This window comes from Ovis canadensis, chromosome 14, assembly GCF_042477335.2.
Source record: "Ovis canadensis isolate MfBH-ARS-UI-01 breed Bighorn chromosome 14, ARS-UI_OviCan_v2, whole genome shotgun sequence".
Classification (NCBI taxonomy): Eukaryota; Metazoa; Chordata; class Mammalia; order Artiodactyla; family Bovidae; genus Ovis; species Ovis canadensis.
The window spans coordinates 51,508,904-51,530,522 of record NC_091258.1 but is presented as its reverse complement, the minus strand read 5'-3'; the positions used below and the strand labels follow the sequence as shown (position 1 = coordinate 51,530,522).

The window sequence follows — 21,619 nt, the reverse complement described above, 5'->3', positions numbered from 1 at the left end:
GCATGCCTGGCTGCCTTGAATGATTAAGAGCCTATCTTCCTACCTGGAGTCCACTGTAAGTGATCAGAACCTGAGGAGCACTAAGCATATACCTGTTGACTGACTGGCTCATACTGGGTGCTGTGGAAGGAGTACAGTGCATAGCACTGGGAGCCTGGAGGCCTGGGCGGGAGCTCTGGCTCCTGCCCTAGCTTGCTGAATGGTCTTGACCTCTCTGGGCCTCAGTTTTCTCATCTGTAAAACAAGGGGAACAGATGAGACATTCTAATTCTTTCTCATTACTATGAAATGTTGGGCCTTCCCAAGCCCCTCTGCCGAGGTCCCAGGCTGCGGAAGTAGCTCAGTACTCAGCCACTTCCTGTCGCCTGTTTCCTGGCGACTCTATCTAGCTGACTCTTATCATCATTCTGTGATACTACTCGTCAACACAGGTAAGCAGCGACTTCTATATCTGAATGCTTTCTTCTCTTAGGATAAGAAAGTGGGATTAGGAATGAGGTAGCTTCATGTCCTGTAAAACCACTGCCAAAGTTATAAAACTTGGATTTAATTCAACCAGAAAGCAGAGCCGCTCTGGGAAGCAGCTGAGTCGCTAGAGCCCCTGGGAACTGGGACGTTTCGAAGATAAGGAGGCACACTGAAGGGCTCTGCTTTAGCGAATGTGCACTGGTCACTGCAGGCTGTGGGGGACTTACTAACTCGTGCTAAGCCTCACAGGATCCTTCCTAGAGGTGAGGGTCCAATTTAGGAAAGACAGCTGGATCCAGAGAAGACGGGTGAAGAACGAGGAGGAGGAGGAGGAACAAGAGAGGCACACAGGAAGAACTGTGGAACTCCCTATGAGGTAGAAAAATGAGTACCAAGTGTGTGACTCTGCATTAGAAAGGGAAATGGGCAGAAGGAAATGAAGAGGTGATTGAACACCCCTAAAAATAAACATTTTCAGTTTAGATGACTATAAAACACGTCATAATTCAGAACCACATTGCACAATACAAGTTCCTGGTCAGTGCATTCCAGTATAGAGGTAGTCTAATTAGAAACTAGAGGGCGGTCCAGTGGTTAAGACTCCATGCTTCCACTGCAGGGTGTGTGGGTTCAATCCCTAGACAGGGAACTAAGATCCCACATGCCACATGGTACAGCCAAAACCCCAGACCAACACACCACTGTGTTTCTGAATCAAAGGGAACCCTAGGAGTAAGGCTCCAGCTTGTGAGAGCTACTTCCTGGTAGCATCTCTCCTGCCAGAACAGGTCTCTGAAACAGGAGGCGGGACCTCAGGGAACAGCAAAGAGTTTATTTAAATTCTTTTGCACCTTTATCCAGAGGGCACAACCCAGAATTAGCTAAGATGTTCAAATGTTTTATATTTTCAATAGATTGCTAGATGGGATCTGCATTTCCACAAAGACTGAATGGAAGGGTCCATAATGGAAACTGCTGTCTCAAAAACACCCCAGGATCTAGTACACCAGAACCCTCCAGTTCATGCCCACAGCATACACCCTGGTCTGTGCTGAACACCAGGCAGAAAAGTATGGTTTCAGGAGATGGTTCCAACTCCAGGGTCCCCATTCTTGGACTGGGAAGTGGAGGATCATGTACATCACAGCTCTCGGGAGACTCAATGGAAGGGACCTGAAATTCTATTGCAGTTAGAGAACTAGGAATGTGGAGCCTCCCAGCACTCAGGTTTTGTGTGGTGGCTCTTTACTACTGGGAGAATCACTGAGAGCAGAACCCACCTGTGTTGGATGGAGTGAAGCCTGGCAGGGAAGGGCTGTTGAGGCCGGGGAGCAACACAGGAGGAATGCCCTGGAGCGCTGGGTATGCCGTAGGAAGGTTGAGAGCCTGCAGAGGGGCGTTGTCGAACATCCCTTGCTGCTGAGCTGCCAGTCCAAGGACCTCATTGGCCTTTTTAATCCGGTCCAGCTCTTGTTGAGCCATCAGCTGACGTACAGTGGCTGGGTCAAAGTACTCTTTCTCCTTGTCCAGCTGGCTTCCAATGGTGTCTTTAACTTTGGAGATATGCTGTTGGGAAAAGATATGGTCACGTACAGACAGCCGAGCGCTGTACTTGATGCCACACAAAGTGCACTCTGTTTTGGGTCCCTCGTAACTCGTTTGGTTTATACCAAAATGCTTGGCCATGCTTAACTTGGACTTCTTTTCTTTTGCCCGGGCATTCTGGAACCAGACCTGAACAACTCTCTTTGGCAGTCCAATGTCATTGCCCAGGACTTCACACTCCAACATGGTGGGTGTCCGGTAGTCATTGAAGCATGACTTGAGGACCTTCAGCTGCAGATTGGTCATTTGAGTGCGAAAACGTTTCTGCCCGGGCCGATCCCCACTGTCTCCAGATTTGCCTGCTGACCCACTCACACCAGGGCTTGGAGAGCAGGGGTCTGCAAGGCTTGAGGTTTCACTGTAGTCCACGGTACCTTCATTGTCATATTCCTTGCTGTAAAAGCTGGGAGCTGGGCTGACCAGGCCAGATGACAGCCGATCTTCATACTCGGACATTGCCATCATGGCCGCTTTGGTCAGCCCTTCACTGGGCGCAGAAGAGGATTTGGTTTCAGTTGCTATTCCCGTCGCACTATCGTTATCTGCATTGCCCTCGTCTCCAGTAGTGGTATCTGTGATCGCTGTATTGACTGAGGAACAGTCATCGTTGTCCAGCTTAGTCTGGTCAAAGTTTAGATTAACAGAGGACATGGAGGGGCTTTCAAAATCTTCTATGCCTTCCACCTTGATGGAAGAAGGACTCAGAAGAGTCCTGGGAGACAACTCCATGGTTTTGCTCACAGGTGAGAGGGGAACACCTTGGCCATCACTACTACTTGGGGGTAGGTGGGAAAAGCTAGTTCCATCAAAAATATCTCCCTTCATCTGCAGTCCCCCATCACAGTCTAACAGCATTGCAGACAGAGTTAGGTTGTAGCCAGCTCTCTTGGCTTCATGCCAATGACGGGACCGGATATGAGCCTCCAAGGCCGTCTTGGCTTTGAAGAGTGCTCTGCAGAAAGGGCACCTCCTGTGGGCCTGCGCTGGGCCCACCGCCCGGAACTGTCCTTTCCTTTCCCGGGCCCGGGTGTTCTGAAACCAGACTTGGACTACACGCTTCTTCAAGCCCACCTCATGTGCGATGTGATCCAACATCTTTCGAGTTGGATTGGAGTCCAAGAGATACTTTTGGTAGAGAATTTCTAGCTGTTCTGGCGTGATAGTTGTCCTCAGACGCTTGTCTCTCTGAGGTTCTTCTCCCCCTGTCCCACTGTCATTTTCTCCAGGGCTTGCACTGGCCTTTTCCTCCAGCTTCCTCTTCAGAGTGTTCATCGTGGAGGTGGGAGTTGAAGGGGAAGTGGCTGAGCTTGCGGGAATCTGAGGTATGGCCCCAGAGAGCAGCTGGCTTGCCAGCAGTGGGTTACTAGGGTCAAACAGCATGAAAGGCATATCCAGTGACCTGTCCAAGAACTGGGGGTGGATGAACTGGTTCTGTGCACTCAGGAAATGAAGCTGCTGATGCTCCTGCCAGTGCTCAAATGATGGGAAGGCCAACTTGCACTGGTCACACTGGTAGGGGATTAACTGAGGAGGTAGGTTGGCCAGCGGCTGAGGAGTTGACGTATGGAGGGGCTTAAGGGGCAGGTGGGAGAGCTGGGAGGGGCTGGGGCTCGACTGGGGCAAGGGGCACTGAGGGGGGGGTGCCTGTGGAGGAGGCTGCGTAGGTACCGGCGTGGGGGACGTCAGCTGCGGGAGCTTCTGCTGGGCAGTGCTCATCTTCTGCTCGGGCTGGTCTTGCTGCTGCAGCTCTGCCTTTGGTTGTCCTTGCTTCTCTTGGGTTTGGTTCGGCTGTGCACTGGGAGGTTCAGCCTGCTTTGGTTTTTCATCACTCACCTCTGGTTTTGCACTGAAGGTGGCCAGCTCATCAGCCTCTGATGGAAGCTGCAAGAAAGCAGAGGATGCTGTATTGGCCGCAGGTGCTGGGGTGCTGTAAGCCTGGGAGGGCATCGGGGTGCTGCAAGAGGAACTGGTGGGTGTCAGGATTTCCATGGCATCCATGGAGTCCTCATTCTGGCTGTCATCCTGCCCTTCCTCGTCCTCATCCTTGTAACACAGCTTCTTCTGGTGCTTGATGAGATCGAAGATGCGCTGGAACACCAGGCTGCACTTCTTGCACTGGTAGTTCAAGTTGCTCGTTCGAATATACCTATCGTTTGTAAGCTCACGCCGCTCTCCATCTTTGCCCTCTCCCTGATTCTCATAATTTTTCCTGGCCTTCTGTCGGGCGTTTTGAAACCAGACCACTATGACTCGGGTTGGAAGGTTCAGTAAATTAGAGAGTTGCTCAAATTCATCGTCCTTTGGGTAAGCATTGGCATCAAAGAAGTCCTGCAGGACCCTCAGCTGATAGTCGGTAAACCTTGTTCTCGAAGACCTCTTGCTCCCCCAGTACTCCTGCTTCTGAGGTTCTGGTGAAGGGGGCCGCGAGTCGATCTTGAGCTCCTCCAGGCTGGTGATGGGAGGATTGCTGAAGTTGTAAGGGGAGTCCTTGTTCCGCTGCCGCTCTTTGAAGAGCGTGTTTCTGAACCAGTGCTTGATCACTTTCTGGGGCAACCCGGACTTGTCTGCCATCTCTTTGATCTGCTCTTCACTGGGGGAGTTGTTAATGTCAAAATACTGCCTCAGGACTCGGAGCTGGTCATCTGTGATCCTGGTGCGAGGGCGCTTATTCTGCTGCTGGAGCAGACTTGGATTGAGCTGATGCTGGTACAGCTGGGCCAGGTCCGCGGGCAGAGGCTCTACGGGTCCAAGCTGAGGGGGCAGTTGAGCCGGCAGTGTCTGCAGCGGCATCGTCTGCATCATGAGTGGCGAGAAGATGGGCAGCTCCATGGGCATGGAGAGCTGGGTGAGTGGCACGGACGGCTGGGCCGGGGCAATTGTGGGTGAAGTGATGGGTGGGGCCGATGTGGGGATGGCCGGGGTGGATGCTGGCTGGGGTGGTGCTGCCGGCAGCGGGGGTGGAGGCGGGGGTGGAGGTGGGGGTGGCGGCTCGGGGGTCTGAGGCCTCAGGGGGTACAGCTTGTCGTAGTGCTCGCGGTACTGTTTGGCAAATTTCTCTAGCTGTTTAAATGGAAAGTAATTTTGATGAACGTGCTCTTGATGACTCTTTAAAATCAAGATGTTAGAAAACAGCTTGCCACAGGAGTCACACTCGAGCTTCTCTGGGTTCTCGCCCTGCTCCGTCTTCCCATTCTTCTTCTGCACCTTCTGCTTGTTCTCATTGTACTGGATGACCAGCTCAAAGCCAAAGTTCTCCAGCAAGGCCTTGGTAGCATTCCCTCTGGCATCCGAGGCAATGCGTGGAGGGAGCATGGACGGCTCAGAATTAACCCCCGGGGCCAGTTCTTTCTTCTCTTTGGCCTTCAAGGCATCGGGCAGTGATTCCTTTGGTCCCGAGTTGATCTCTCCCCCCTCGGCACCATCCCTCTCTCTCTGGCTTTCTTTCTCCTTGTCTTTGATGACCAGTTTGTTTTTCTTTTCAGTGTGCTGCCCGGGCTGTAGGAGGGCAGGGTGACTCTGGGGCAGAGGGAGCTGGCTCTGCTGCTGCTGCTGCTGCTGCTGCTGCAGCATCTGCTGGTGGCCCTGCTGTGGGATCTGAACCTGGGCCTTCAGGTCTTCCAGCAGGCCTGGGCCCGTCCCAGTCAGCGTTAGAGCCCCACTGGTCACCGGCAAGCTCACCTCCGGGTTGAGCTGGAATTCAGCACTGGGGATGTAGAAGGGGAAGAGGAGATGCTGCTGTTGCTGCAGCTGGAGCAGGGTCTCGGTGGTCATGGGGAAGTGAGGCAGAAGGGTGGGGTTGAACAGCTGGGACTGGATCAGAGCCGCCTGCTGCTGCAGCTCCTGCTGCAGGTGAGCTTGAACTTGGGCCTGGGCCTGGGCCAGTGTCTGTGCTTGTTGTTGTTGCTGCTGCTGCTGCTGCTGCTGCTGCTGCTGCCTGGATGCAATCATGTCTGCCAGCTTCTTCCGGTTGGCTTCCTTGGGCTCTGCAGGGGACGCAATGTTGGCACTGATGGGGTTCCCCAGGGGTGGCATTCCTACACTTTCAGCGGGCACTTGACTCAATAAGCTGGAGCTCGCAGCGATGCCAGCACTGCTTGGGTTGGTGGTGGTAAAGGTGTTACTGCCACTGGTGCTCACAGGACTCGGGGTAGAGGAGCTCAAGGGCGCTGTGCTGCTGCCCCCAGTGCCGTTGCTGCTGCCGCTCGCCGCCTCCAGCTTGGCTGCCCGGGCCTTGGTCTGATGCAGCACAGAGCGCATATGGATCTCCAGGGTGGAACTCTGGCTGTAGGCCACGTTGCAAGTGTTGCACTTAAAAGGTTTGTTGTCAGGGCTGCTGGTGGGTTCTGGCTGACCGGTGGCCGATTCTTGAAGGGCTCTCTTTAACTTGTGTAGGTGGGAGACAGAATTGTAGTGCACGAGCAGGATGTTCTTTTGAGTGAAAGATTCCTTGCAGACGGTACACTTGTAAGGGCGAGAAGGGTCCAGGAATTTTTCCATGGTGAAGTTGGGGCCTTTGCGGAAAGGTAGAGCTCTCTTCGGCTCTGAGCCCGAGTCCTCTTGTACCGACCCAGAGTCGCTGCCCGTCGGGCTCTGTTTATCCTCCAAGTCACTCTCTTCCTCCTTGTCTTCCTCCACGATTATGGTGTGGTCCTCGGCCAGGGTGGGGTCCCCCATTGCCAGGAGGTCCCCATTGGCCAGAAGGCCACCATAAAGTTGCTGGATGTCGGCCTCACTCAATTCCAGGTGGCTTGTCTCGAGGTGTTTTTTCAGAGCCTGGAAAGTTCGGAAGCTGCGCTGGCAAAGACAGCACATGGTGGCAGCTCTGATCACATGGTACTGAGAGTGGAGCTGCAGCTTCTCCACCGTCTTGAAAGCCAGGCTGCACTGGTTGCAGCGGTACTTGTATACATGGCGATCCGACACTGGCAGCTGAGGCCTCTTGGCGTGAACCTCGTTGAAGTGTGTCTGGAGGGTGGCAGAAGTTTTGAAAACCTGGTTGCATCCCTTCTTCCAGCACAGGAAGCCTGAGTCTTCTCTCACAGAGCCCGAGTCCACAGGAGAAGGTTTCAAATCTCCACTGTGTTCTGTGCTCGCAGAGGGTAAGATGTTCTTTCCCAGATCCTCTGAGGTTTCTGTAAAGAAAATAGAAATCAAGCCCAATGATAAAGAGGGCTTCAAGCTGCCTACCTAGCAGGGCCTCGTGAACACAGAATCTGATGATGAGGGAAATACCCAACCTGCAGACACACAGGAAGAAGAGAGGAAGAAAAGGAAATACAGAAAGTCTCAACTCTTAGTAGGCCTATACCATCACACAGATCTGTCTTTTAAACAATATTCATTTCAGTTTCTCAAGAAATTAAAGGATACCCTTTTTACATGGATCTAAACTGTAGAATATGTGATTTAGTGCCCTGCTAAGATGTGGGGCATTTGTAAGGACTGCTGTCCATTGTAACAAATTTTGGATATATTTCTTAGGCATTAAATTTCCTGTTACAGTGTGACTTCTGACTGTCCTCTCTATTCAATAAGCAATGAATGTTCAAGTGGCCAATTATGAAAATAATACATTAAAATTTTTTTCTACAATGAGATCATCATATCCATAAATATTCTGACCTTTTTTCAGGTCAGTGGTATACTGCCTAGTATGGAGACATCATAAGGGAGGAGGTGGGGCAGTCGTGTGGGGCAGAGCTCTTCCCAACTTAAATCTTAGCTGCCAGCAGGATGTCAGTGATGGAGGAGAGACTCATAAACAGAGGTCCCACCCAGCGAGGACTCACCGCAGGGCACCACCAGCATCTGTATCTACAACAGCGTCCCTTCCAAATGCTCCTTTCTGCTGCCTCCTATGAGACAGTCCTAGAAGTCTCAGAGAAGAGTTCTGTGCGGATACAGTGCCTAGAAAGATACCTAATCCAGTGCCCTGAGATCACCCATGTGCTCCACAAGTCCCTCATGTTTAAGTCCTCAGAGAGGGAATGTGTAATGGCTTAGGATGGATGGTAAGTTATGAGTGTACTGACTGAGTCTCTGGCCATTAACTTCCTCACTGTACAGTCTAAGGGGACCTGTGTCCACCAGAACCTCACTGGTTCTCACCTGAGCTGTTCTCACTTCAAACCACATGAAGAGCAACAGATACCCACTCAGAGCCCGAGTACCCAGTGCTGACAGCAGCGCCCCTCGTCCCTTGAAAAGTTCCATTCAGCTTAGGAGTACAGTAAGGGATCTGCGGCACTCTTGCCCTATGGACATTGTTTCTCTCCTCAAGGTCAAGAGTCATGACACTAACCAGGTTGCTTTCCTGCCTCCTCCACACTGGAGCTCCCGTCTCGATCTGGAACAGCCGCTGGGAGGAACATGCTGCTGGGCATCACCATCTCAGGGGTGGTCACCTAAAGAGAAAGCGGCAGAGACACGAGGCAAGTCAAAAGGAGAGGAAAGAGACCCAAATAGGAAAAGGTGTAGAAATTATTTAATAAGCAAAATTAGCCTTCACCAGTGTTAAGGCTGGAGGTGTCACTTTCCATAACTCACTGAAGATTCATGTTTATTAGACAAAGCTCACATCAGTCAAAAGTGTTTCTATGGTTGCATTCTGGACATAATTAGCAGCGCACACTTGAAGAATAATCTTATTATTAATATTTTTCCTTTATGCAGAATTTTGACTTTGATCACTGACAATGTTTTGTCATGGGCTGTGAAACTTCTTGTGCAACCAATTAGGTAGATAAGTTGAAAGGCCCACCTTAAGCTGCTGAAAACATAATAAGGGCCCTAATTAAATCATACCTAGTAAAGTACACTGTAATCTTGAAGCAGGGAGCATTGTAGTACTATTTTCAAAATGTATTCAGGCAAGAAGAGGAGGGGAATGAGTGAGAGAAAGGGTAAGAAGAGAGGAGAACAAAGGGAAGGCTAAGGACATGCAGACACACTGGCAGATTTTCTAGGAAACAACATTTTGTAACCCTTTATAAACTGAGATCAAGTGCAAATGAGCATTTCTTAAGACTCACTTCAGTCAAGATTCCTCCCAGGGTCTCTGCCTGAGGTACACAGCAGCAGAGGGAACTTCCACCTGTGTGGTAGCCCGGAGGGTGTCCTGCATCCTACAACAGGGCAGCCCTAATCTTGGCCACGGCTATTGCTGCCCAATATAGCAACCTGGGTCAGAAGAGCTACAATTTAAGGTCAGATTTTAGGGATTTATTTCTCCAGGCTGTCCTGCCATCTGGCCAGAAACTTGTCCAAACACATTATCATTTGCCTTCCATTAATGTGATAAGAAGCCCTCAGCATGCAACATAAGGCTAAAAGCCTCTTCGTTTAAAAAGAAGCAGTGCCCCTTGGCCTGCTACAGGACAGCAAGGTAGTTGAGGATATTCCCAGATGAATCAGAAATCGTCCCGTTTGAATGCAGCCTGAGACATGAACTGACCCTGAACTAACAGGAACAGAAACATACAGTCACCACTAGTCTTTCTACGTGGTTCCCAGCCCACCTGGAGACATTGTTTCCTCATCAAACATGACCACTGAAATAGTATCTTCTCTTGCTGTTGCAAAGACTGGAACATCTAGATGACTGTGCAAAATTAAATATTTAAAGTAAATCTTACTATTCATTTTTAATGGCTTGAGGATTCTGGCCTTGTTCAAAATCGCTGCTGATGCATTCACCAGAGTCATCAGTGGTAGATTCCACCTCAAGGGGAAACTCAGACAGCTGTCACCATAAATACCAAAAAGGTAACTCCCCCTTACATTTCAGGGTGTTAGGATAACCTCAGCAACCCAGATGCCCAAAGGTGCAGAAGTTAAGCAACAGGCACTGTGGAGAAGGATGCTGAGGGGCCCTGTGTTTATGAACAGCAGGTGCATGGTAGGTGCACGTGAGTGACACAGAACCCCTCTTGCACAGACATTGCACCCTCACACAAAGCTTGCCGGCAGCTGGTTAAGGCTAGCTGTTGATGAATTGTTAGGAATGGAGCAGAGATTGCCAAACTCATTCCATCTATTTTCTTTTTAATAGAAAGCATTTCTGACCAGTGTGGTTGGGGAGTCCAGCGGGAATCCAAGAAGTGAAAGGTCACCGATTAATTTATAGTCCTCAACCAAGGGGGACCACGAGGTTGGGGGCAAGATGGGGAGAAAGGGAAAGGAAAAAAAGACTCCCCACCACCACCTTTCTCAGTTGTAGCTGTAGGATCAGTCCTTTCCGGGGATCTTTAGGAATTATGAAAAATGAATCATGAGAAATAAAAAAAAGCCCTACAGAGTAAAAAAGAATAAAATTATCTAACACCTCAGCTGCACATCATTATAGAAAACTGTGGGCTCTTTATACACATTACAGTAAGGCAGACATCCCCTCTAACAGACTCAGTACGACGGATCAGTAATTGTTTTCATACACTTTAATTAGAAAAACTCAGATGGCTATGAATAATAATGGAAAAGAGAGACTTTTGCACTTGAAAGGTTGAAGTCAATCAAGTGTGAATGACGGCAAAAAAGGAAAAAAAAAAAAAAGACACCAATTCATCAGCCCTCTGTTGTCTCGCCGCGACTTTAATCATAATTCCTGATTGGGATTCAAGAAGGCAGTAAGCAGCGGTTCTTTGTCTGCCTTCACCTTCCATCAATTAACTCTCCCCGAAATATAATCATCAACCTCACATACTCCTCTGCATCTTAATCTGGGCCTCCAAACCTGCAAGTCTTGCCCCGTATGTATTTAAGTAATTACTTTTATCTACCTGCATCTTCTCATCTATAGTGTACCCAACCTCTCCCTGAAAGCAAACAAACAAAAAAGATTCAGCATATAAAATCTTAATGGACAAGAAGTTCCCAGGAGACTGAGAGAAAGACTCCTAAAGGGAATCCTAAGGCTCTAGAAATTGTGACGGGGTCTATCTGCCCATGTGTCTGAACGGAGAGATGGCAATGGAAGCCTCTTTGCTATGCAGGACAGTGACAGGCCCCACGTCAGCTCTTGGACGTTAAATATTCCTGGGTCTGTGTCCACTCCTCTTTCTCCTACCAGCTTCTCAACCCTGTCACTCAAAGTTTCCACACTTTTTTGGTCAACAGCCAAAAGTACAGTCCTGCCAATGCCTCACTGAGGAGCTGTGCTCACAGAAGATGACGTAAGTCGGCCAAGGGCAGAGTTCCTTCAGCACCCCTTGTCTCCCAATCAGATATGGCTGCCGTGCAGCATGGAAGGCTCAAACCACCCCAACCAGGCTGGAGGTCCCTGGGAAAGGCGGTCACTCACCAGTGTCAAGCACAGTTCTGTTAAGGCCTTCCTCTCACAAGGAGCATCAGAGCACACGGGCAGGTGAAGGGAAAAAACCTGCCCACAGCATAACCAGCCCCCACCCTCCCCCACCAAACGTGTCCAAGCTGCAGACCCCCCAAGCACTGGATGCCTCTGTTACACACTCTGTCCCAGCACCCCCAACCACAGACTCAAATGCCAAACAAAGAGATTAAGGTTTGGCCAGACCACACTATCAATCCAAACGCCTACTCATCCTACATCGACATCCATGTAGATTGATTCTTCCAGTAATCTTACACCCATACACAATGAGTATGTTAAATTACATTCTCCCATACTTGACACTAATGTATAAACAGGACTTAAGACTATGAAAACAGACTTTTAACTAAAAGTCCAAGTTTTTCAGGTAAGAAAGTTCAATCTCTTAGAGCCATGACTTCCTCAGAATTTGAGTCTCTCTTGATTGGTGGTGCTCTGGATAGCACACGCTCTCCTCCTGCCTCTCTGAGCCAAGTCAGGTATGCAGAGTTGATGGGAACTCAGGAACAAAGCATCATCTGAGCAGGGATAGAACCTTCCAAACAGGTAAACAGGTCTCACACAGAGTGAGAAATGGGGAGTTCTGCACTGATGCTGGAAATCTTCAAGTTTCAGCAATTTTCATACATGGCAATAGAAATAGAAGCGTTCTACTTCTTCACGTGAAGAAAAATCTTCACACTTAAGCAATTTCAAAACAACTCAGTTGATGAGAAGGAAGGGCCTCAAGTGATTCTGCTTGTCCATTCATTTGACCATCATTCACTAAACTTTGTATAAGGTCCCTGTGCCACTTGCTTGTGAGACAGAGCAAGACCAGGTCCTTGGGCCCAAGAAGCTCACATCCAGAATAATTAACCTTTTCGATATCATAAACTCATTAGGAAATCTGATGAAAGTGGCAGCCTCCTAGAAAAAATACTTTCAAACAGACTATTGCAGATTATTTCAGGAAATCACAGGCTCCCTAGAGAGAAATTCCTGGACTCAAGTTAATTGCCCTTGAACTACTAGGAAAGGTGACATGGCTTTGTAAATACCTCCTGTTCAGTTCACCATTATTTAGGATTATGATTTAGTGCCTTTCAAGTTTCTGTGACGTGAGTGGGCCTGAAAGCCTCAAGGACGCATCTTATAAAAGCCAGAGTCTTAGATGTGGGTCTGGTCCCCACTGTGACATTCAAGAGGGGCCGCTGATATTTACTTTCTCAATGGAAGAAGCTGGATTATAAGGAGCTGCCACACTCCTTGCTTTCTTTGGGTCATGGATGTGAAATGGCCAAATACAACACCTTGAGCAACCAAGGGGTATATAAGTTTTGCTAAATTCTTAACGGGACTGTTCTTGCAAATTCATCCCTCAAGGCCACTCTGAGGTTAGATCAATGCAACCAACAAGTTCCACATGCTGGCAAGCAAAGGTATCTTCTCAGACTCAAGTACTGCACCTCACTTCTCTCAGACTTTCATCCCCACAGCCTTGGCAGTGCTCACCTGAGTAGAGTTGCTTTGTGAAAGGCTCACTATTCCAAGTGAAAGGACAGGTTTGCCAAAACCTAGACTCCCAAAGAGACTGAAATCCTTCACATTTCAGTAAAAAATCAACAGACTGAAGAGCCTCAGATGAAGGGAAAGAAAGAGGGAATGATAACAGAGGGAAAGACAGAACCTCAGACACAGGCCTTCCCAGCAGAGACCTGCCTAGTCTGTACCCCTGTGAGTGAGGTATTGTCCTATTCTTTTGAAAGCCAGTGCTTCCAGACCCTAGCATTCTAGCTAGTGGGGGATCTAGAGTTGATGGTGCCAGTGAGGGTCCAGCTGCACACTTCCTTCTCTGACCTCAGTGGCTGCCAGGATGTAGGAGCTATCTGCACGCCTGCAGCCAGCAAGCCAGGCACTGCTTGGCAGCAAAGCCTCAGAGTTTTGTTTTTTTTTTTTACTACTACCTTCCAGTTGTGCTAGGTTGGGCGCTGGACCCTGGTGTCCAGAGGGCCATTTCTCTGTCTCATTTCCCTTCTAAAATGTCATCTATGTGGCTTTTTTTTAAAAACCTAAAACCCATGAGGAAAAAATGTAGAGCAATATTAACATTCATATGGGCCTGAAAAAAATGTAGCCCTGAACCAGATTTTTAAAATCTAAGAATCAGAAAGACTGAAAAAAGGAGATAGGTGGGAGAACTGGAAACACATGAACAGTTGTCTCTTTCTCTCTCTCTCTCTCTCTCTCTCTCTCTCTCACACACACACACACACACACACACACACACACACAGCAGAAGAGAGAGAGAAGAGAGCTGAGAAGGAGACTGAATTGGAGAGAAAGCTTCATTAGACTCAGAGAGGCAAGCAGTGGCAGTATACCAAGGTCACTTCTAATTTAGACCATCTAATTGGCAAACAGGCTCCAAATGGCTATCATCTCACAGGACTTGGAATTAATGAAGCCCGATTATTTTCATTACCTTCCTCTGAGATGGAGACAAAGTGAGAGCTGGTACCCAAGTGGGTGCCACAGCCTCAGGGCCAGTGGCCACCTGAGAGCCCTGGTGCAGGGGGGCTAAGCAGCCAGCCTGGTCTGGAGACTCAGATGTACGGGCACACGGTGAGCACAGAGAGAGATGCTGACCGAAAACATCACAGGAGTCAGACAGCTGTAGGGTGGGGTGAGGTGAGGGGGATCGGGAGCTGTGGAATTGCAGGCAGCATGGGTCCAGGAGCTGTGAAAGGGAATCAGTGCATGTACAAAAAACATACAGGATAATTAAGAACTACTAAAGGGAACAAAGATGAAGAGCTAGAGAAAAAGGTGTTCCTGGCTGCTCCAGACTTAGCCCCATTCTCTGCCATGAGGTCACACTTTGCTAAGTGATTGAGGAACAAAGACAGTTTCCTTGTGTTAATGCTCTGCAATCCCAGTGGTGTGTCCTGCCACTTAGGACAGTGATCAATTAGAATAATTCAGGACCACTGGAAATTATTGTAGGTGGTCTTTCCTATTCTCATTTAGGGGCTAGAAACCTGGCCCCCTTGCCCTCAACCCTCCTCCCCTGGAAAAGTGAGCAAAAAGAGGTGGCACAAGCAGTGGCTCCTATACCCCCATCACTGACTCAGACTCTCGAACTTCTCTGTCACTAGATGAGAGCGCTATATTACTGGTGTTGGGGACCAGCCGCTCAGTGGGGCCTGGAGGGGCACTTGTCTCACTGTCTTAAGCTTTATAGATTTCCTTCTTTCTTACCATGTGTGTAAAGACAACCTTGGGGCTCTGTTTCCCACAGGCCCAGCAGAATGAACTGCTGTGGGTGCAGTTTCCATAGCAGAGGGCCAGAGCTGCAATTGTTCCCAGTGGAGAATATTTTTCAAGCCCCTTCATCGGTAAAAAGAAGGGGGCCCATGGAGGACACAGATATGAGATGCAGAGCATAAGCAAGCAGCTGTTACCATAGCAACAGACATATTAGACACTGCAGGTTCCTGAAAGCTGTCTGATAAGGTATTATTAAATGAAGCCTCCTCAAAACACTCTCCATTTACAACTGAACGGAAAGACATTGTATAGAAAGTAATCTATTTCCATTTATCAAGGTGGAATTTACTTTTAGAGAGACTGAAACCCAATTCAAGCCAGATCCTGAGACCTTGGGCCCAGATAGCAAAAAATATTTACCAGAATTTACAGCTTCAGATACCATGGACACACCCCACATCTGCCAGGAGGTGTCTGTTTGGTAGATTTTGCCAGGTTTTCCTCGTCTGCACCAAAGGCAGTGCATTCAGCAAACCATCTGGCAAGGAAGAAGGTTCACTCCTCTCACTGCCATTCATCCGGGCCACTCAGACATAACTTTCTCCTCTGGGAGGATGAGTGACTGGACATTGACCACTCCTTAATGATACAGTCTAGAAAACGGAGCTCTGATTTGAGGGGCATATCTCATCATGCTGTTTTCAGAGTTTCCTGCTCTAGATGGCCAGGAACAAACAGATACACCATCATAAAGTCTAACCAACACTTCCCCTTGGACAGTTTTCTAATAAAGTTGCCATAAAAATAGCCTCCGGGGGCATGATTTTAACCACAGGTTCATTATAAACAGTTGTAAAACAATTTCAAAATTTCATTTTAACACCATACTTTTCAGAGGGAGGACAGTGGCAGCTACTTAATTGTTAGGGTAAAGACCAAGATGAGCAGTCCAGCCCTCAAATAGGGTGCCTGGGTTCACCCCAAAGTATGGCCACAAACTCCCTTCCAATCTTGGCTACTTGTCTTTTTCCTGCTGATCCTGCTAAAGGATGGAGATGGAACTGCTTCCTTTAACTTGACACAAAACATCCTCATGACTTAAGAAACCAGTTCAATTCCGACAGCCATGCAGTAACTCCATCTTCAAGCAAAGAGAGGGTACCAGACTGACCTTACAGACACCTTTAGTCAAATGTAAAACCCTTACATGATTACCGTTCCCACAACTTTCAACTTTATTTCTGAATCCATTAACTGTCTCCTGTTGCTAGCAAATGAACCTCTTATAGTCAGCACATTGCCCACAATTTGCACACTTTTTCAGAAATGTCTAGAAAACACCTCCATTGTGTGCTGTGGGAAAATGAAGTAGGTATACAGGGGTTTCTGAACAGGTGCCAAGTGCAGCCCCTTTAGGGAGCTCATTTCTCCTACACAATTATGTACTCGGGGAGTCTTCTCAAACAGGGATTATTAACCTGGCTCCCTGGGTGAACTGTGGGTACCCTTATGCTCCTTGGCATTATACACACAATTTTGTACATGTAGGGATGTACCTGTTGGTCCCATGGCTTAAGTCTTATCGCTCCCAATGCAGGGGGCCCAGGTTTGATCCCTGGTCAGGGAACTAGATCCCACAAGCCACAAATAAGAGTTCACATGTCACGACTAAAGATCCCACATGCTACTATGAAGACTGCAGATCCTACTGCAGCTAAGACCTGGTGTAGCCAAGTAATTTTTTTTTTTTAATTTTGTACATGCAGAATACTTGAAAGAGTTCTTAAAAACGGATGTTAAACTAGCATGCATAGAATACCCAGTAGGCTACTGAATCATATTCACCAGTCTCCCCCAAAAAGGATTTGAGAATCACTGCTTGAGTTACACTCCCAAGTACCTTAGGAATTTAGTACCCAAGCAAACACAGCAGTAACATCCTGTTGTTAAATGAAGAAGACTCAAATGACCACCAGACTTGCTACCTTGTACCACACTGTTGCTGTTATAAAAGAATTAATATGACAAACAATGGCTATTTGAGATGAAATTTATATACTGGTCCTTAAGAATATATAAATGAAACACTGTCTAATGTAAACCAATCATACAGATTACTACAGGCAAATATTTCCTAAACCAATGTGATATTAAGCAGGAAAAATAATCACCAGAGCAAAAGAATAATGTATTGAAAATGCCTCCCTCCTCACATCTCTTCCTGCTTCTTTAGGCTCCCACGGTTCCAGGTCAGCTGTGGGAAGTCCTGGGTTGGCCAAAAAGTCCATTCATCTAGGAAATAGGTTGTTCATTAGTTTTTGGTGAAAATGAGAAAATGTGTCTTTTGTTTTTACTTAGACCCAGATGAACTTTTTGGCCAACCCAGTATGACAGCCTGAGGAAAATCCCACGGCTGGAGAGAATTCCCAGGAAACTTGTAACAGAAACCCACCATCCACAACAGTAAGTTTCCACTTACAGAGAATCTTTCAACATGTTCACCAATCTGTTTGAAAAGACCCATGGAAAGTCACACTTGCAGCACACAGGTCACCGCAGTTTCCCACTGGCTGCTAAAGTTCCCCTGACGCAGCAACAAGTGTATATTCCTCATGACGAAACATCACTGAGGACATACATTAGTATCACCTGCAGAATTTTGAAAAGTTTTCACATTATGTTATATTTAAATCTGTGTACTAATCTTCTGGGCCATGTCTACAGTGGCCACTTAGAGCCATGCCCCGCCAAGTATAGCAACTTCACGTTCAAAATGCAAAGCCCTCGTTCACGAATCGACACATGCTACCCAAATGAGCATCTTCCTGCCTTGAGAACGAAAGCATCCACCCGAGGGACTCCCCTGTCGCGGGGCTGCATTCCTAGAGTGGGAGAATCTGGGATCAAATCTCAACTTTGCCACCTAAAAGTGGCATTACAGCAATTAACTTCTCTGAGCCTCAGTATCTTCAGCCATAATGTAAATGTGTCAAGCCTTTTTTTAAACAGAGTGGCTGTGAGGATGAAATGAAACGTAATGAATCTAAGAACAACCTAGAATATGACTTGCTCAGTAAAGGCCTGGAGAACCTAAATAACATCTTGCAGTTAACTCCCCCCAGGCCTCTGCATTTGGAGGGGAGAGGATGATGAGGGATGCTGAGAAACACAGAGCCCTTTGGGTCACCATCATGCTAAGACTAAGGTTGACAGTGGTCACAGGACCATCTTTGACATTTCCAGCTCTGTCCTGGCTCTGGCGTCCAGCAGCACAGCATCCTGTTCACGTCACAGTGCCACCCTTGACCCCTGAGGAGAGAAGAGGTGCTGCTCCCGGCCGCCTTACCGTCATGATGAGCTTCTCCACACAGTCGGGCGCCACGCTGTGTAGGTGGGTGAGGTGCAGCTGGAGGTGGATCTTGTTGTTGAGCATGTCCTGACAGAGAGGGCAGCGGAGCATGGGCTGCACCGAGTGCTGCGTCATGGCGTGCACGCGCAGCCGGTTGACGTCGGCATTGCTGTACTTGCAATAGGGACACTGGTACATCTGTGGGGGACACAGCCACCCGCCGGTTGACTTCTCAGTTCCCGCGGCAATAGTGTCTGTCCCATCCCCGCCCACCTGAGACTTCACTCCCCACCCCACTCCCCCCAGGTATCTGAAATACTCTCCCACAGCACAGCCCCTCCAAGCCTCACCTGCTCCGGCTTGGTTTCCTCTGATGTTTTTGGTCTCTTTGAAGAAAGAGGGGACTCTGAGCTACCTGGGAAGGAGATGCGTTTGGAGGTTGCGGGAGAATCTGTCAGCTCCTTCTCTGCTTGGCTTGATGATGCTGGAAGGAAAAGCAGAAGATGTAATCCAGCAGCCAGGCCAGGCCAGCTCCCAGAGGGTGCGTGCTGGGTAAGAGTCAACATTCATTCATAGCTCAGGGTGTTTGTGAAACACCCAAGTTAAAGAAGGATGAGCATCTGGATGGGTTTATCGGGCATGGGGGGAAAGAAGCAGGCATTGCTTTCTGTTGCCTATGAATTTTTGTCACTGCACCACTTTAACAACTGAACACCAAGGAAAAAAGGTGAAGAAATGAACTAAAAAGCTTTGAGTTGGATAAACCTACATTCAGTCTGTTCTGATCCCCCTCCCCGCTGATCAAGACACAACCTGCTGGCTCATGAGGGTGGCTGGGGAAGTTTCACCAACTGCTCTACCAACCACGAGTCAACCCAGGAACCAGACAGACTCTCATAGATGTAATCAACGGTATGCTCCCAACTTTATTGTCACAGCTCTTGAAATCAAAGGAGACCTGATCAATGTGAACCAAAGCTTGATTTTTTGCATGTATCTGTTCACATGCAAAAAGTCAAGCTTTGGTTCAGCAACTTGCTTTTGGCAGGGAGACGTAACTTAAGAGCGGAACTAGGCAGGGCATGAATCCAACTTATAAACGAGCCAACGCTCCAGACACAAGAGTTTACTCAGAGTCGGTGGTTCAGAGAGAGAGTTTCCTATCTGCTGGCCCAGACCATGCCCTCTCACCCCCATGTCACCAAAAAAGACAAAACACTGACTACGGAGGAGGGCCACCTGAGGCTTAAGCAGCAAACAGTGGGCACAGAGTAGCGGTGGAAGGAGTTCTGTGAATCACAGAAAGAGACCTGCAAGATCTGGATAAGAAAACAGCTGGGCTAACAAGGTTTAACCAGGATAAATAAGCAGAGCTCCTCTCGCATAAATACAAATCCTCAAGTGATCAGATCTGGTTATTCTGAAACCTGGTCAGTAGCTTAAGGCTGGTCCTCTCACTTGTTTTGGATGGGGAACTCCATTTTTCAGAATCTCATTACAAGAGGCAAGAAGAAGAATCCTAAAAATGGTAGTGAGACAAGACATACCCACTGCCCGCTGCCCTCACTGAAAAATCATTTGACTCCACGTAGAGGCCATTGGTATGGAAAGCCTCATTTCTACTCTTTGGTCAGACTGCTTTCTGTCTCATCCGGTCTAGTTACCCAGGATGTGTTTCCAGCTTTGAGATTTGTTCTGACGTGGATACACAAGATGCTGTCATTACAGATGTGTGCTTTAATAAACAGTTGTAAAAAATCAATTTTGTTCATTAAAATCATAAGGCCACACAATATTTTGAGGGAAAAAAAAAAAGTGAAATGCAGGAAATATTCCAGGAAGTGGATGCTCTTCCCAGAATGCACATCTTGTGACCTTTAACCCCAGTATCTTGGTAACCTGGTCTACATAAGTTCGTAGAACATCTATTATTTAAAAAGTACAAGGACAAGCATATTACATACAGACCCCTCCTCCTCCCAACACACACATTCATAACAGTACTTTAATCTGTCTCGAATCGACTTCAAACCCATTTTGCTCTTAATGGGAGTTATTCATTTTCACTTGAAAGGTAATACATGACGGCTGGATATTTAATGTGATGGACGGGCTGCCGATTAACTAGGTGCTGTAACATTCTAGTCTGGTTCCCCCATGGCCCACTTCCCATCTCCCAGACCCCCTCAGCCCTGATCCCTCGAAACCCTGTGTCATGGGTTTTAGACCTCTGAGTCTGCCTACACACTCCCACAATAAGAGTCTTTAATTAATGTTTCAGGGACTTGAGATCTTCCTTTCCCCAGAAGATTCCTTATTCTCCATCATTTTTCATTTTTGCTTACTGGTTGTCTTCCATGTGTTGGAGGCATTAGGTGATACTTCAGAAGCCTGTTTGTTAGAGCCATCGTCCACCTTCCTCACTTCCACCTCCAGTCTGTAGGATTCAGGGTTTACAGTTAGGAAGGAGCTGCCGTATGGCTCTCCCTTCCTCTAGGGGCGAGCCAGGATACAGAATTCTCCTCTGAACACCCATCTCCGTCTTTTTAGTTAGTTTGCCTGACCTGAAACAACACTTGCTTTTAAAGGACTGTGATGCCACCTTGTCAGTGCCCTCCATCTATGCCACCCACCCCCTGCCCTGCCCAGAATGACTGTCAGCCCTGCAGTTGACGGGCAGTGTGATGAACAACTAGGAGGCTGAGACCACCAGACTCGTCTCACTCACTGAAAAAAGCAAACCCAGGGTAACCCAGTGCAGCATTAGTTTCCTCATATGACCAAAGGGTCCATCCTCTTCCTTCAGTGCTGAACGTGTGATGAATTGTGAAGAGGTTGCAGAGGTGAGGATTCTGGTTTCAGAAGCCACTCTTCTTCTCCCTTTGGATGAAGAGGGGGACTTTTATTATCTCCACCACCCCCCCTCCTCCACCCCGCCACCGCCATTCTCTCATATTGCTTTGGGATTCTAAAGGCTTCCTTTGTATGCTCAAGCTAAGGAGTCCTTCTAAAGTGTTTTTAAAAAATAAAATCAGCACTCACTCACTCATTCCTCTTTCTCTGGAGCAACACAGCAGCCCAGCTCTAATACAAAACCCTGCATCCACTGGTGTAAAAACTTCCAGGGCTCATCCCACTTCTGTCTGGGGCAATCTGCATTTTTATTAGATCAGATTTGTCTAGAAGTGGACGTTAGCCACCTAGGCTTCTTCTCTAAAGATAAAGCCGTGCATTTCTCATATCAGAGTCTGTTAACACCCAGTTACAATTCCACTGTGCATCCCTGGGTGATGTGGGGACTGCTCCAAAGAGTTAGGTTAACGAGGCTGACAGGCCTCCTCCCAGCCTGACCCCAGACATTAAAATGCCAGTCCCTATCAAACCATGGTGCCAAAGCCTTTATAAAATTTCTGTAGATGGGCAAACAGCTGTGCAGCTTCTCCGTCGGCAGGCTGAAACAGGCTTTACTCCTGGCCATGACAGTCTAACCTTTTCTCAAGCTGCTTCTCTCTGAACAACTTCTCAAGGGTCAGAGTCCTAAAGTCAGTTCCTACTTCCGTTCTGTCACTAGCATCCATTGTGGGCCATCAGTAAATGAGGTA

The 21,619-nt window shown here is 48.0% G+C and overlaps 1 protein-coding gene and 1 long non-coding RNA gene across 4 annotated transcripts in view; one reads left to right on the top strand and one right to left on the bottom strand.

Moving 5' to 3' along the window:
• ZFHX3 (zinc finger homeobox 3) overlaps positions 1 to 21,619 on the bottom strand; it is a 250,381-nt gene that overhangs the window by 6,592 nt on the left and 222,170 nt on the right. For all 3 annotated transcript variants that reach the window (XM_069550253.1, XM_069550255.1, XM_069550254.1), the window contains 4 exons: positions 18,368 to 18,501; positions 18,015 to 18,215; positions 8,375 to 8,477; positions 1,749 to 7,205 (listed from right to left, as the gene is read on the bottom strand). In XM_069550253.1, coding sequence (XP_069406354.1) covers positions 1,749 to 7,205; positions 8,375 to 8,477; positions 18,015 to 18,215; positions 18,368 to 18,501 — 5,895 coding nt within the window. The remainder of the gene's footprint in view (positions 1 to 1,748; positions 7,206 to 8,374; positions 8,478 to 18,014; positions 18,216 to 18,367; positions 18,502 to 21,619) is intronic.
• Positions 4,816 to 7,580, top strand: LOC138418674 (uncharacterized). Its single transcript, XR_011248675.1, has 2 exons — positions 4,816 to 4,918; positions 6,844 to 7,580. It is a non-coding gene; the product is annotated as an uncharacterized lncRNA (long non-coding RNA).